We start from the raw sequence: 15,279 nt of genomic DNA, 5'->3' as shown, positions 1-15,279 counted from the left end.
CGATCCGTCAACATTGAGCGTCGACCAGGCAGACGCTCACATGCCACAGAGCCGACCCCCCTCCCCCTGGGCCCCCTGCCGGCCGCGCGCCCGCGTGGCGGCCAGCATTTGCTGCAGTTGACTTTTTTCCCCTTTCTTTGCAAATTAGCGCAGTGAGCAGTGTTGGCGGCACAGGTGAGCCTGGACGTAAGTGATAGGAGAGCAGAAAGAGAGAAGCTGGAATTATAATTATTCCACTGACTGATAGTGTGGCTGTTCTGTTCCAAATAGTAAAACGCTCTGTTTAATGAGGAAAATTCCCCGTCTTTTAAGAGTCGCTTTTAAAAACACAAATGTCCCCGATCAGAAGAGAATTAATATTGTTTAGACACGGGTACTTAAACAGCCACCTATACTTTAAACAAAGGCGTCTACGTCCTCATAATATCTATGATATAAACTTACGAGCTGGCGGATCAATACTCAAGGGCTGATGATCAAGGACTATTATTTCCAGGAGCTTGGAGGAGCCTCTCTGAGTGGGTTCAGCTGCTGCAGAGAGCAAATCTATTGTTCCAAAATAAAGACAGTTGCCTTTCTTGTTCCACTGAACTGCACACAGAAGCTCCAGCACAATGCTGGCAATCTACAGTGGGAATACGGCGTTTCTGGGGGCCGGCGCGAAAGCCTCTGTAAGGGTTTGAAAAGCTGCTGCCGCGGGTAGGTGACAGCTCGCACCCTCCAGATTCGGTCTCCGTGGAAACGGAGCGCAATCGAGAGCGAGCGGGATAACGCAAAAGAAAGTGTTAACGTTTTTCATCATGAAATGGTAAGATTATGGAGCGTGTGTGTGTGTGTGTGTGTGTGTGTGAGTGAGAGGGGGACAAAGGCAGGGATTAGCTTCATACATGCTACACACACCAGCCTCTGCAAACAGTCCGCCACAGGGCGGTTTGGATCATAGAACAAAGAGGGGGTCTCCCACCCATCCCTGCAGATCCTCTGTCAGCTAATAAGGCCGACAATACCCAGCAGCCAAACCAACCAGATACTTGGAATTAAGGCTCATTATTTCCAAACATTATAGACTTTAACATTCGGAGTCCGAATGCAAACAATAAAGACACGGCCGAACTTCACGTCCAGCTGTTCTCAAGTTTGGATGTTGGAATTAACCTGTTGTTAAGTGGAGGGCCCGAAGTTTGAGGGCAGTAAACTGAGACAGATGGGGGTGAAATGGAGTTACACCACATGATGGCAGGATAAAACAGTCAAGCAGAGCGGGGAGATAAAGAAGAAGGTAGGGGAATGGACGGTGGAGGGAGGGAGGGAGGGGGGTTGGTGGTGAAAGAGTTTGTCTGGATGTTTTAAAATTCTGGACTGGAAAGTCCCTCCATCTGTTATTGTGGGCCGGTTCTGACTCAGTGGTTTCCGTGATTGGCCTTAATCCCGGCCGAGTGGAGACGACAGAATGAAGAGCTTAAAGCAGCCTGCTCTCGCCCTGACAGGCTCCAGCGGCTCCTCGCTCCGTCTGCTGCCCCCTAATGGGCCAAACGCTGCATGACCGCAGCTCGCCGCGCAGCCCCAAACCCATCAGAGACTCTTAAAAATCACACCATCGGGCACGCCAGGCGTTTCTCTTTATCACGCCGCGTCTCCTCTGCTGATGATGTCGCGTCCTGTCTTTTCATTGGGGGGGAATAAATACATTTTAAAAATCGCGCCGGTCGTTTTATTTGCAATCTGTGATAGAGAAACATTCCTGTCGCTCAGATTATCCTCAGTCCACTCAACTCTTAAAACCGTGCACCGTAGCCTTATTACGCCCTGGAGGGTGTGCATGGACACATGTTCCGTCTTATGAGCCTTTTCACGAAAGAGAAGAAGTAGTAGTTCCGGAAAGGCCGACTTTCATTACGCAATCCATTCGGTTCCGTGAGTTCCCTGGAGTGGATTAATGAGTTACCAGCGAGTAGTTGTAGATGCTGAGATTCTGCTGTATCCAAGTGCACGTCAGAGTGAGTTCACGTCACGCAAATGGCAAAATTAGGAGTTATTAGAATGATGGAAGGAATAATTAATCCATATAGACGGGGTGGGATTACGGTTGTCGGACTATCTTGATCAGATCAGCCGCTGACAGCTGGAGCGAGTCTGTGTCTGCTGAGTGTTGCTGGATTAAAAATAAAAGGATTAACCAATCCTGATCTTTGCATCCAAAAAGAACATTATAGCGCACAACACGTGACCCGGTGACGATCCTGTCCCGGTCAGATTACATCACTTCCACCAGGTCCAACTCTGCCCAAAACTCACCAGACCAAATTCCCCCCTCCCCCCACGCCACTCTGCTAAATATGACCTTCAGGACATTCTGCTGAAGGTGCGTCTTCATAACGTGGACGCATCCTCAAGGATTCTATAATATTTTGGGTTTACCGCCGTTGTCTGCGGCAGCCAATCAGGCGGCTCTTCCCACGCCGCGCCAGTCGCTCTGTGAAGGTTAAGTGGCCTCAGCGGTGTCATTTCACAGACTTCTGGTCCCCAGAGTGACCGAAAGCGTTCCCCGGGGGGGTCGCTCGGAGCGCGCCGAGTGCCTCGACTCGACGCTGCAATCACGCACGCCGGCCGTCGTGTCTCCTGAAGGGTCCTCTCCGCGAAGGCGTGCACGTCGTCGGGACGCTCTGAAGAGTCCCTTCAGAGCGTCCCGACGACAGGTTGGTGTGTCGAGTGGCCTTTAAGCTAATGCTCAGCGGAAAGGCCCAACAGGCTGCGGCAATCAAACGGCCAACCCGGAGTCAAATCTCGCCGCGGCGCGACGCGGTCCGTCCCCGGTGTGCCGGCATTCCCCCAAAAATAACACGACTTGGAGTGATGAAACCGCTCTCCTCTGGAACACGCTGGACGGAGGGTTTATGAATATTAAAGATCCCAATCGCTCCGCTCTGAGCTTTTTGTTGACACCGCCGGCGCGCTTGGACGACAGCGGACGCCGTCGTGTACGCCGCCTGCGTGCCTGACGGCCTTTCCTGTGAAGCCATCCATCCTGCATTTGTGTTTACGGTTCCTGACCTTGCCAGGTGACCCCCCCTCCCACAGCGGGACTCGTCCTGTGTCAGGTATACAGCGGCGGCGGCATTAGTGGGCGGGGCCGTCTTGCTGGCGTGGCGGGGCTGTTTGCCGTGTTGTGTGGGCCTGCCCTGAACTTATCTGCACTGTACTATGCTGATCTTAGTGTGCTCATCCAGCGCTCTAAGCTGCTTGGGCTCCAGCCACCAGCAGAGATGATCTATCCCTGCCCCCCTCCTTCCCACATCCCTCACTCTGATTCATTGGCGGTTTGTTTTGCCCATCCATCTGGGCCAACAGAGGAGGAAGGAGCGAGGCGCGAAGACGCATGGCCGCCGTGGCGCAGGGGGGACTGCATTAAGCTGCTCGGGAGGAGATAGTGTCCCAGAGGAAATATACCGGGGGAATAAAAGATGTGTGGGCTACCCGGGAGAAGGCGGATGGATCCTCTGAAGTGACAGAGCGGCCATTCTCATGGAAAACAGGGCCTTGATCGACGATCTCGAAGGAGGTTTTCCTCTGAAAGATGTGGTGTCGTAATGCAATTAAGCAGAAGTAAAACAGGGACACGTGGCAGCTTTTGTCACACACACACACACACACACACACACACACACAAAAATCCTCCAGCTTACATTTTCGTGTTGATCTCAGAGTGGAAACGCTGCAAAGATTATTGCTGAGCTGCTGAGTGTTTATCCCTAATTGAAAATCATCATGTGGATAGTTTCACCGGGAGATTATCTGTGTGTCTCTGCCCTTTAGCAAGGCTATGAAAAGCCCCACAATTACTGTCTTTTCAAATGGACTGTTTAGTAATCATTTCAATTAGCTAATTAGATCCTCTTTGCATTGTTTTCATGTGCAAGTGCATAAATTTCAGGGTTCTCGGTCAGAGTCTGGTTCGCTCAGTCGGAGGCAGAAGCAGAACCCAGGAGACTTTATCATTATTTGGACCGTTATGTTTGCGTCCGCGGCCACATTGTTGCTGTGTGGCAGCGAGTGGGAGGGCCTGTGGGTCCGCGGTGGGCGGAGCGCCGCTCGTACAAATGGGACAGCTTCTCCTATAATAAGAGTTTATGTCTTGCGTGTGTTTGGGGGAGATAAAGAGCCTCCTGTGGCCGAGGACCGGTTCACTTGGCGCGGCTGCACAAATGAATGAGCAGGAGTCTAAATAGGGTTCGTCATTTAAGAGCCCGGGGACTGATCGTGGCATTCTGGGATGGGCACGAGACCGCCCCCTAGGGGCTCAGGGAAACCTAGATACAGAGCAGGGTGGGGTGGGGGTGGGGGCAGAAACACTTTGCTCTATTTGCAAGTTGAATGACTTCCTATATGAGACTCACATATATTAAGCTGCTTAAGAGCCTGAGCTGATGATGATGATGATGATGACATAAGCATGCATAGCTGCAAATTTATATATGTCCCCCCCCCAACATCACCACCATCAGGGGGACCTGCCCCCATCTTAAGAAGCGAGGCAGCAAATGTCAGACATTAATGATCTGCATCCACCTCAGACCTGCGCTCCACTGGTATTTCTAGCGATCGGCGCTCTGACCTGTCACGGCCACGGGCCTCTGCCCTCGGTCACGCAAACACACACACACACACACACACACACACACACACAATCCTGCAAAATGACCATGGCTAAACTTTGAGAAGGGCCATTACGACGGGAGCGTTCATGCAGGTTCTTGACATCCCGATTCTGCATTTGCATGTGTGATCATGTCATACTCCGGCCTGCAGGGGGCGCAGACTTTATTATCCAACCACAGAGGGGAGAAAAAGAGAACAAAGTGACCACCCCATCTGTCCCTGTCTCTCTCCTACCCATCTATCAATGTCCCTTTGACCTTTGACCCCCCCCTCACTCTGCTGTTTCTCTGTTCCTGTGTAGAAACTGACGAAGGAGGCGGAGCTGCTGCAGAAGGAGCACGTTTGGCAGGACAGCGTGACGGTAATGTGACGCCTGCTTCGCTCTCCTTTCCCTGCTCGTTTATTTCAAAGTGATCTGGTTTATTTAACCATCATCTGTCCACCCCAATAATCGTTTTCCCCCAATAATCGTTTTCCCTTGGATTCCTCGGAATGCTTTAATGACAATGTGGTCAGCATCACAGTGTTAAAACAGACGATGATGCGATAATGTGTTATTATTATTATCGTTATTATTATTATTATTATGATTTGTTTATGTCTTCAGAACCTTTAATGCACCACAAACATGTTTATTTTTGTGTCAAATGAGAGGAAATGTCCTCGACGTTGGTTGTGCAGAAGTTGAAACGCCCTTTGAGCATGCACGTATGCACACATGTGCACGTGCCTTACCCGAGCAGACACAGGCGCGTTCCCTACTGTCATATCACCCCCCCTTCCCCGTCTCCAGGGAGACGAGCTCACTGTCATGGTACACTTCCTACAAATGGATTTTTAACCCGGCAGCTCCTGGGGGGTGTTTGAGAACAGGTTTTAACTGATTTGAAATGAATAATTATGAGCGCGGCTTCCCGCCAGAGTCCATCTCTATTCATGGTCGCTTACACTGCGGAGTCGTCCGGGTCGGCGGCGCCGGAGTCCCTCACGGACCTGCCGGCGTCACGCAGTCGCTGCTGTCCCCTCACGTCAGGCCGGAGGCGGGGGGACGCCTGGCTCAGGTGCGCCTCCCTCAGACGGGGGGAACACACGCGCACGCCTGCGCCCGGCCCGAGCCAGCGTGGACACATCCTGGAGTGGAAGGGATGGCGAATCCGCCCCTCTCCACCGGCGTTCCCGCCCTCCTCCTCCCGCCTCGTCTGCTCCTTCATTACATTCACGCCCTCTTTTGTTATCTGTGTGTTTTTAATCAGGCGTGAAAACAGTCGGAATATATAATATTGTTGCAACGGCTGCAAGTGAATTCTAATGGCGCTCCTCCATTAATAATGTATCTGAGCTGATTTCATTTGCCTTTATAATAAGGAAAGGTAATGAAACTCAGCAGGGGCGACTATGGAACCGTGGGGGGGGCTGTACGGGGAGCGTTGGGGAGGAAAGAGGAAGATGGGCTCCACATGTGTGAGCTGAGATTTTCTTGTTGGTAGATTTTGTGCTTTCCTAATTTCTCCTTGGCTGAACACTCCGCTGACTGACACTCTAATTAGATTAGGGCTGTGCGCTCTTTGGGCATATTAGCGGGAACGGCGAGGGTCTTAAACTAGTGGGCGGAGCCGTCTGTCAGGCGGGGAGAAAAGGTGTTTGTGCACGGGCGTTCTGACGGGATCCCTGCGAGCGTGCGTGGGCGCGGCCCGGTGCGGTTCAGGGGAGGGGTAACGCGTTTGCCAGCGAGCTGCTATTTATTTTAACGGTGGGTTCGGTACCCGGATCAGCCCATCTGCTCTCGTCGCCAAAGTGGTGACATCACCCAAACTCAATGACACGTCTGGTTCTCGCCGCGGCTGCCATCCCAGCTGTTGCCATAGGAGCCAGATCTCTCTCTCTGATCCGACCAGTCTGACTGCTGGACATTATGGATGTCAAAGTGTTGATTGTAACACCTGTTGTGTCGGTCGGCGAGGATTTTGAATCCATTGGAATTAAATGGCGCTTGAAAAAGACATTATAGTGTTGGATTGCCGACGATTCCTCAAGGTCGGGCACCCGTCTCGTGGCGACGTGCGACTATTGTGTCGGCAACGGGCCCGCGCCGCCGTCCGATTCTCCCGGGGATAAAGGGAAACCGGCAGCACCGCTGGCAGACGCCGCCGCTTGAGCCGATTCCCTGTGCGATTGCGCAATGAATCGGACTCAGGAATGTTTACATGCAGAGCGGATTAAGGGAAACTTTGCGTATCTGGAAAATCCCATTTAGGACCCCTATAAGACGAAGCAGCAGAGTAATAAAAGGCAACTGCAACACATTAGGAAACCCCGAGTAGCTCAAGAGCGTGAGCCTGGTTGATTATAGCTTTATTCTTGAGTGCAAGTACGGAACATAACGTACCGGCAGACGATACCGGCTATCCTGAGGGATCGTCCTGGAAGGTCTCTTGAGCTCTGGCTGTCCTCATTTAAGCTTGTGAACCAGAGCAGGTTGACAAAACCGAAAACTCTGAGATAGTCTGGAGCCCCTGGGATCACTGGAACTGGTTCACCACGTCTGAACCACACGGAGAGAATTGGTTCCATTTTCCGCCACCAGGTTAGCATCGGCGGCGCGTTTGAGCCATGACCCTGATGATGGCCGCGGTGTCGCGGATGAAGGTTTGACATGTGGAGCAACACGACGGGACAAGATTGCGTCAAAGGAGGAACAGAGGCTGGTTGAAGACGTGCACTTTCCGTCAGATTGCGGTGTGGCAGCTGCTGTATGTTTGAAATGCATTAGCGCTAATAGCTGTGCCATTAGGGGGAGAGAGAGGCACCGCGATGATGGGCTGCCACGATGAAACCAAGGAGAGTGGGTGACAAAGAGAGGCAGGGAGGGGAGAGGGAGAGGAAGCAAGTGAGTGTGTGGGGGTGGGGGGGTAAGAGATGGAGGAAAAAGGGAAACTGGGATGGAGCTATCTTCCAGGCCATTTACTGCAATCATCAGTCCCTAATCAATCAAGCCTTTCATCATAGGACAACACCATCTCTTCTTCTCGCTCTGACTCCTTCTCTTCATCTCCAGTCAGCCGCCCACTCCCAGAACAACGTATGGCAGCTCTCTTTTTAACCCGTTAATGCCTAAACACACCAGCCACAGGACATTCCCCTTTAGCGGGCCCCCTATAGGCCACGGGAGGTCGTCTCAGAGGTGCAACGTGACCTCACGCGCATGGGTCTCAGATTAGAGACTCGTGAGGTTTGTTCACTTGACCAAGTTGGCTCCTTTCATAATGCCTCTATTTGAGATAATTGGCCCTTCAGAGGAAATGAGTGAGAATGGCTGTGGTGACTCTCAGCGCGGCCCTTGAAGCTAGCAGCTCCATTAGCCACAGAATACATTAGTCTTATGAGGCTGCCTTTGACAGATTCCAATTCAGATCCTGGTAAAAATAGACAGAAATGGAGCGACGCCTCACTCTCTTTCATTTTCCGCTACTTTTAATATTTCCTGTTGTTTCTCCCCTATGTATGTCTTCCTTGGGGGGGCATTTTCCACCCAAGTCAAGCCCCTTTCCAAGCATTTCCCACAAATTCTTCCTTTCACCCTCATCTTTTTTCCCCACATTAATTGTGAGCGTGTTTTTTAATTTCAGATCTGTCGCTGTCAGTCGATGTGTGTGTGTGTGTGTGTGTGTGGGGGGGGGGGGTGACGCCGGCGCCACGCAACTGCATCTCAGCCTGGAAATTTGCGGGAGCGAAAACGGCGAGAAAAGGGCCTTTCTTTCCGTGTGCGGCGCTCACTGCTAACATCCGTGAACAGTCACCTTGTGTGATCACACACAAACTGCATCTGTTTCCATTGTTATTCTTCGAGCCGCCTCACGGCCGAGACGGAGCGCCTGCAGTCCACCGAGCACGTAATGGAACTCCTAAACAGTGATATCGCTAAATCCAGATCTCTGGAACGCATTTCCATCTGCTCGCCGTCGGAGGGGAAAGCATCGAGGAGGGGCCACGCCCCGACGAATGCAGAAAGAGACGCGGCTCCGGCCGCTCCCTCGCTGACCTTCGCCTCCTCTCTGCACGATCGTCTCGCTCCGTCTGTCATTTCCTCGCCCTCTCTGCTCTGCCCGCCTCTTTGAACGGGCTTCTGGTTGCTGTGGCGACCCAGCGGTTGGGTAATTTCAGCGTCTTGATTGCAGACTGCTGTAATTTGCTTTAAGTGGCACTCTCCAAAGGTAGAAATGTCCTTTTTGTTGTCTCTCCCTTCCACGCCGCCGCTCTCTTGGACGCCTCTCGTGGGGCGTTTTTATTGTGAATCTTACCCAAAATGCTCCTCTGCTGCTGCAGGAGAGACCTCTTCAAAACTCATGTTGTTCTCGGCTGAGCCAGGAGGACTTCTGGCCGACTGGGCGATTCTCGCAACGCTCCAGTAAAACGGCGTAACGAGGCAGGGTGAAGCAGAAAGAGAAAAAGTTCAGGGTTTTTCCTTCTTTCCCTAAAGGTGATGCTGCACTGAGCGAGAGGGGTTCAGAGAGCGGAGCCGTGTCTAAATCCCGCCGATCGATTCCCCCCCCCCCCCAGTCTCACCGCAGATGGGAATCAATAGTTGGAGAAATCCAGTCCGCCATGCTGCAGAGCTCGATTTACCGAGCTCCGCACGCGGCCACCACCCGTGAAACGTTCTCATTCAGGTGCTGCTGGACCCTCTCGACAGCCTCCTCTTTATTACACGTTCTCCTCTTTTCCTACAAACGTGTTTTCCTGCTATTAGCCGCGTCTACGCGGGAAAGGAAAACGCATCCTGCTCCGACGAGCGTCGCAAAAGCCGCGTTTCCTCCCCAACTGAAGGACGCTTATTAGCCGCAGGCTGTCAGAAAATAAGGGCCTTGGTGTGACTGACGGGCGGCTTGTGTTGTATCTGTCTCCCGTTTGCCGTTTCCTGCCCGCCGACGCGCCGCGGCGGGCTGCTCTTTGTCATTTGAATGCTTAAAATCCCCGGCGGGGACGGCGGAGCATCTGATGGAAATAATTACGGGGTTGGAAATAACAGGTTTCCTTTGGCCGCTGCTGATTGCTGATCGGGTGCTCTCAGTCAGCCTCTAAGGGGGGGGGGTGGCGACTTCTCAGCGCTCGATGGCCCGTCGGTGGCAAAATGGCTGCAAAACATCAGCGAAAATTGGGAGGAAACGCCGTCCGCCCTCCAGGAAGAGTGGAGCCGGGGAACGCTGCGGCGTGGCGAGCTGCCGCCTGATTGGTCCGGAGCAGCGAGCGCCCGTTTGCTTGCGATTGGTCGTCCCGGCCGCAGACGGCGTGCAGTTGTGTATAATTGTGTTGGGTTTATCAAACCCGCTGGAGCCCCGTGATAGTGTTCATATTACCATGGCCTTTTTATCTTGTTTGACTTTATTTGGTGTTACGGCGCCTCTTTCTCGTCACCTGATGATTAGATTGGGGAGGGGGGGGGTGTCGGGAGGCACGCACGCCTGTGTCATGTCGGATAGGCTTTTTATCAGGTTCTGTGTCCGCGCAGCGCAGCGATGCTATCAGCTTTAAAACCTCCTGCTCAATAGAGCCCTGTCAGCCAACAATGGAGAGCAGCGTTACCCAGAGTGCAGCAGGACAAAGAGCCCCCTCCCCTTATCAAAGGGCCGGAATATTCTCAGCATGATCTAACGGCTTTAACTGAGGGGAAGTGGCAACAGGAAGAAGGGAGGAGCTGGGGGGGGGCAGGGGTTGTGTGGCCTAAAGAGCTGAGACGACACCAGAACCACCCAGAGAAGCTTGAGAGGAGCTTCAGTGATGGCGAACCTCTCGCCAGGGTCGCCGCGTCCATTTAGAGGCTCTATTGAAGTTGACTTCCTGAATAAAAGCAAGAGAGAATTTTAGCAGTAACTCGGGATCAAAGCCATCAAAGGCGTTTTAGAGTCACATGCAAACCTCCTGTCCACGGAGTCACTGAGCTAAGCTAATTAGCCCCCGATGGTGGCGAACAAGCATCTGTTCCCAGAGGTTCCCCTCCTCTCTTTAGATTTCATAAAAGTGAATCGAATTGTGAGTGCATTTTCACACTTAGGAAGGCTGTGCGAGTGAGCCGCCCCCCCCCCGATGGGCCAATGTCCCCAGGTTAACGAGGAGCACTAAATGAAATCCTTTATTGTGTTTGATATAATGTCAGCTTCCATTAGAGGGAGTGGATCTATGAGCGACTGCGAGGGGATTGTGGCCAGGAGAGAGAGGGCGTGTGTGTTTCTGTTTCTGCATGCCTGCGTGCACACCCAGGGGCGCGGTGGAGGCCCAGAGTGTGTTCTGTAATTAGAAAATCATTAGCAGGTGTCCAGAGGAGATAGGAATATGACTGTAATCTGTCCCCACCCGTGATGGAGCGCTTGTCTCACACTCAAATGTCAGGCTGTCTCAGGCTGCTTGTTGAATTCAAATAAAGAAGATTTACCTCCAGCCACCGACACACGTTCGCCCTCACACCCCAACGTGCAGCCGCCTCCACGGTGCACCGGGTTGTCATCATCCTTCATTAAGCTCGCTACGCTAGTTGGTCTGAGAGAGGTGTCAGCCGCTAGCTGCTAGCTTACTTGCATTCACATGTGATGCGAGCTTAGTGATACGTTTGTAATGAAAAGCAACTTTTTATTTGACGAGAAAGGCTGGACGAAGAAAGTCGGAGGATAAAGTGGATGAGAATTTGTCTCAATGAGGCCCCGGGAGTTTCTAGAAACATCTGTCTGCTAGCATAAATCTAACAGAGGAGTGCTAATGTTGAAAAAAACCTCAGTTCTTTAGTCCCCTTGGGAGCTCACACACACACACACACACACACACACACACACACACACACACACACACACACACACACAAGGCACAGCTTTTACTTTTACTGGAACTTTACAAATGATTATTATAATTCAGGACTCTGATCTAAAGATCAGGACTGGTCTTAGACTGGGTCGGTGGGATAAACGATATGTTCAGGTGCTCTTCACCTGAGTGACATATAAATGTGTAATACAAGCAGCAGCAGCACAGACAGACGGGCCTTTTGACAGACAAGAGAAAAACAGACGCGTATCTGGACAGAAAAAAAGAATCTGACGTTGAAGCCTTGGCGTGCACATTGTGATCTGGAGCAGAGGGGCAGTTTCTATAGCAACAGGAGGCATCCTACCTATACACATTGCTGCTTTTGCTGAAATCAGAAACTAGCAAGGGGAGGCAGGTGCCAAGGATGGAGAGACCGCAAAAGATGAAGATAAGAGGGCCCGGAGAGCGAGAGACGAGGCAGAGAGAGGAAAGGTAGATGAGATAAAGGTGTGGAAGGCTGGAGATTGATGGCAGGGAGGGGCGGCAGTTGATCAGCTGACCTCAGTCTTTGCCTGCTGTTTGGGATTTGTGGTCCAGTCAGCATGATAGATTTAATTTACTGATAGCACTTTATGTCAGAGGGACTTTCTCAGACTTTGTGTGTCTTCATGCACCAGTGGCGAGCGAGTCTGGACGCCCCACCGGTGCAGGCGCAGCCACAGAGAGCAGGAGGGGTATAATGCTAATGTTGCTCCACTGAAGAATAATGAGAACCATCCCGCTTCGGGAATCTGGGCCGCTTTTCTGAGCAGTATTTCTGTTAGCATGTGCGACAACAGTAGGAGCTGAAACTGGCCAAGGTCGTTGGTGGTGTTCAGGGATCAGCAAAAATCCTAATCAGAGCGTAATTTGACACCTCAAATTGGGAGCTCAGATCCCCCCAGTAGTGGGGCGGATCAGGTGTTAGCCTTAGCACGTGTTAGCCTTAGCCTTAGTGACGTTAGCATCATTATGTCGTCACGTCACTCGTCACAAGAGAGTCATAGATGAGGTCGTTTCTGGTCCGGCGTCCTGTCAGATGGCCGTCTAACCCGTCCAGAGCGACCACCGGCTGCAGCAGATGGCCGGGACCGCTCGCGGGGCGTCGGCCACCGAGGACGCCACCACCTGCCAGGCTGCCTGCGTGACCTGTGGGGGGAAGTTCAGTGTTCCAGGCGAGCAGCAAACAATAAAAATAACAATATTTATGACATCGGCCAACGTGAAGCTGTAAAGAATAAGAAAGAAAAGAAGACAGAAACAGGGACTGAATCTCCAGAACCCTTTAAGAGCGCTACGATGAGACCGGTGGCGAGGGATTGTGCGACGCTATTATCATTGATATATGCAGTGATGAATGTGGTGCACGTGTTGTGATACGTGTCAGATAAACAGCTGCCGGCCTCCGCAGAGCAGCGTCGCCTTATCTCCACTGGAGGGACGTCACAGTCGGGATGACCTCTACCAGCTAGCGCGGCGCCGCTGCCATATGCAGCGCATTCATTAAAGGTGTGTCGATGTCGGCCGGGTTTTTGGCATTGCATTGAATTGTTATTACTCCTGAAGCGCAGTGCTGGGGGGGGGGGGGTACTGCAGTAATCAGGTGATGGAGCTGTTGTCCTAGTGAGGGTTGATTTGTGGGCAGCTGCACAGCCACAGCGGTGGGACAGGTCTGAGCAGACACACCACCCCTGTTGCTGCTATAGTCTCTCGCCCTCTCTCTCTCTCTCTCTCTATCTGCAGACTCACTGGCTATTTTTAGCTACTTCCATCTTAACACAGCCTCTGCCACACATTTCTCTCCTCTCACTTCATCCATTACCGCCCCCCCCCCCGACCATCCTAAAGCTGTTATTCGACTCATCGCTGTTCGTTCGGCGTTTATTCCTTCCATCCTCACTTCTGATCCTTTCGCCCGCGCCGGCGAGGCTCGTTCCCCACGACCCAAAGAGAGGAGCCGCGCGCCTGAGGTCAGCGACCACACCGCGCCAGGAGCCGAGACGAGCTCACGACCGCCTCTCCCATTAGCGGTGGCGGCCGGCCAGGACCCTGGTCGCGGGGTGCTGCTGCCACAGGAATGAGAGGGATAGAGGGAAGACTTACAGAGGCAGAGGTGAAAAGAGCGCTGGAATATTATGGTGGAGAACTGGTTTTACACCAGTACAGGTCAAAGGTCAGAGAAATGAGCTCCCCTCCTTCCCACTGTAACCAGTCCGTTAGCTTAGCAGCCTCACGCTAACCCAGCCGGACGATATCTGCTCTGTTTAACCGCTGTGTTTTTATTATAACAGGTGTATTTGGCCTCTTTTTCTCCACTGTAACCTTTTAGATTTCCCATTTTGCATCTTTTATTACTGTAGTAAACACATTTAATAATGATCTTTAACAGTCCGCAGCTGTTCCTGTTAATAAGCTGACCAGCTCTCCCAGTGACGGTGAGTCAGTCACTGTCACGCCCCTGGGAGGGCACCCCCCCCCCCCCCCAGCCAGCATTTGACACTCATGACAATGAGGCCGGCCTTGTGACCGCCGCTCGCCGCCCTTCCCCTCAGCACGAGGGCGGGTCTCCTCTCAGGGTAACGGTCGGGGACGTGGCCCATTCCTGGGTCTCAGGGGTGGCGTTTGGGTGGTTCCACATTCTTCCTCTGGTCCCCACGGAGGCTGCTCCGCCTCCCGGGGAGACTCCCAGTCCGGGTTTCCGCTCCTCTCACTGCTCATGCCATCGCCTCCTCACAGGCCCCCACATTCAACACACTCCCGCACATGAAGGCGCTCCCACAGTATCAGACATGTGCCGCATCCATGGCATCTATCGGGCCCAATAGATGCCATGGTTCTCCATCACGCTCCTCCTGTGTTGCTGATTATATTCTCATGCTGGACGGTGTGATGGAATATAACCACGCTTCTCTCTAGCTCGCCACCGGGAGGAGTCCGGCCACCGTGCGGACGCTGCTCGACCTTCTCTCATCACCTCTTTCCGCTCTTCTTCTCTGCACAGGAGAATTCCATTTCATACTACGATTCCAAAGCGGATTCAGACTATGTGAGTACAGTACGGACCGCTCTTGATCTCCCACCCGCCTGCCTGATCACCCCTTCCCCCGCTACCCCTACCCGCTTTACCCGCCACCCTTTCCCCTGCAACCTCCCTCCTGCCCCCCCTTCCCCCTCCTTCCCCGTAGTCACGGGCCTGTGGGCTGTCCGTGTGCATTAGCGAGGTGGCGCCGCGTCACGGTGAGTTGATGTGACAGGGCAGAGGCGGGCCGGCGTGCATGTGACGACGGCGTCGGCTGTCCTCCCCCAGACGTTTGCTTCCCCCCCCCCCCACAGACGGGTGGACGCGCTGAGACGGCCGAGACGCGAGACGCTGGCGTCCCACCGATGAGAACTGCATGAAGGATGACGCACAGGTGGTTCTGCATGCCCAGGACGGGTCACGTGCACGCCCAGCGCCCACTGATCAATCAGGCCCTGCGGAAGAATGCAACCCCCCCCTCCCTCGATCAGCAGAGCACAGAAGACAGGGGGGGGCAGAGAGAGGTGGCGGAGGGGCAATAAATCACGGTGTGATTTTCTCTCCGTGCACGCCGCTCCTGTGATTAATGACTCAGCGCTTTAGGGCCTGTCAGCACATCTAATTGGAGAGCATCAGTCATCATTAACGCCGCGCACGCTCCTGACCCCCGCCTCGCCAAGACCCCGCCGCCCGGAGACGGCGGGCAGAGGTCGGGTGGAGGTCCTTCCTCTTCCCCCGAAACCTCGCCAGCCAGTTTTTACCCCCCCCCTCCC

General features: G+C 53.1%; 1 protein-coding gene across 6 annotated transcripts in view; it reads left to right on the top strand.

The window, feature by feature from the left end:
* The window catches only part of cacna2d2a (calcium channel, voltage-dependent, alpha 2/delta subunit 2a), a 79,751-nt gene that overhangs the window by 31,950 nt on the left and 32,522 nt on the right, over positions 1 to 15,279 (top strand). For 5 of the 6 annotated variants that reach the window (XR_003886069.1, XM_011613965.2, XM_029827048.1 and 2 more), the window contains exons 4-5: positions 4,958 to 5,017; positions 14,489 to 14,533. Coding sequence is in view for 5 of the 6 variants with exons in the window: in XM_011613965.2 (XP_011612267.2) it covers positions 4,958 to 5,017; positions 14,489 to 14,533 (105 nt within the window). In the remaining variant the exon portion in view is untranslated. The remainder of the gene's footprint in view (positions 1 to 4,957; positions 5,018 to 14,488; positions 14,534 to 15,279) is intronic. The other variant, XM_029827049.1, reaches the window with a different exon arrangement.

The sequence above is a fragment of the Takifugu rubripes genome, chromosome 19, assembly GCF_901000725.2.
Source record: "Takifugu rubripes chromosome 19, fTakRub1.2, whole genome shotgun sequence".
NCBI classification, from domain to species: domain Eukaryota; kingdom Metazoa; phylum Chordata; class Actinopteri; order Tetraodontiformes; family Tetraodontidae; genus Takifugu; species Takifugu rubripes.
Note: the sequence above shows the minus strand (reverse complement) of the source record. Positions and strands in the feature narration are given on the sequence as shown.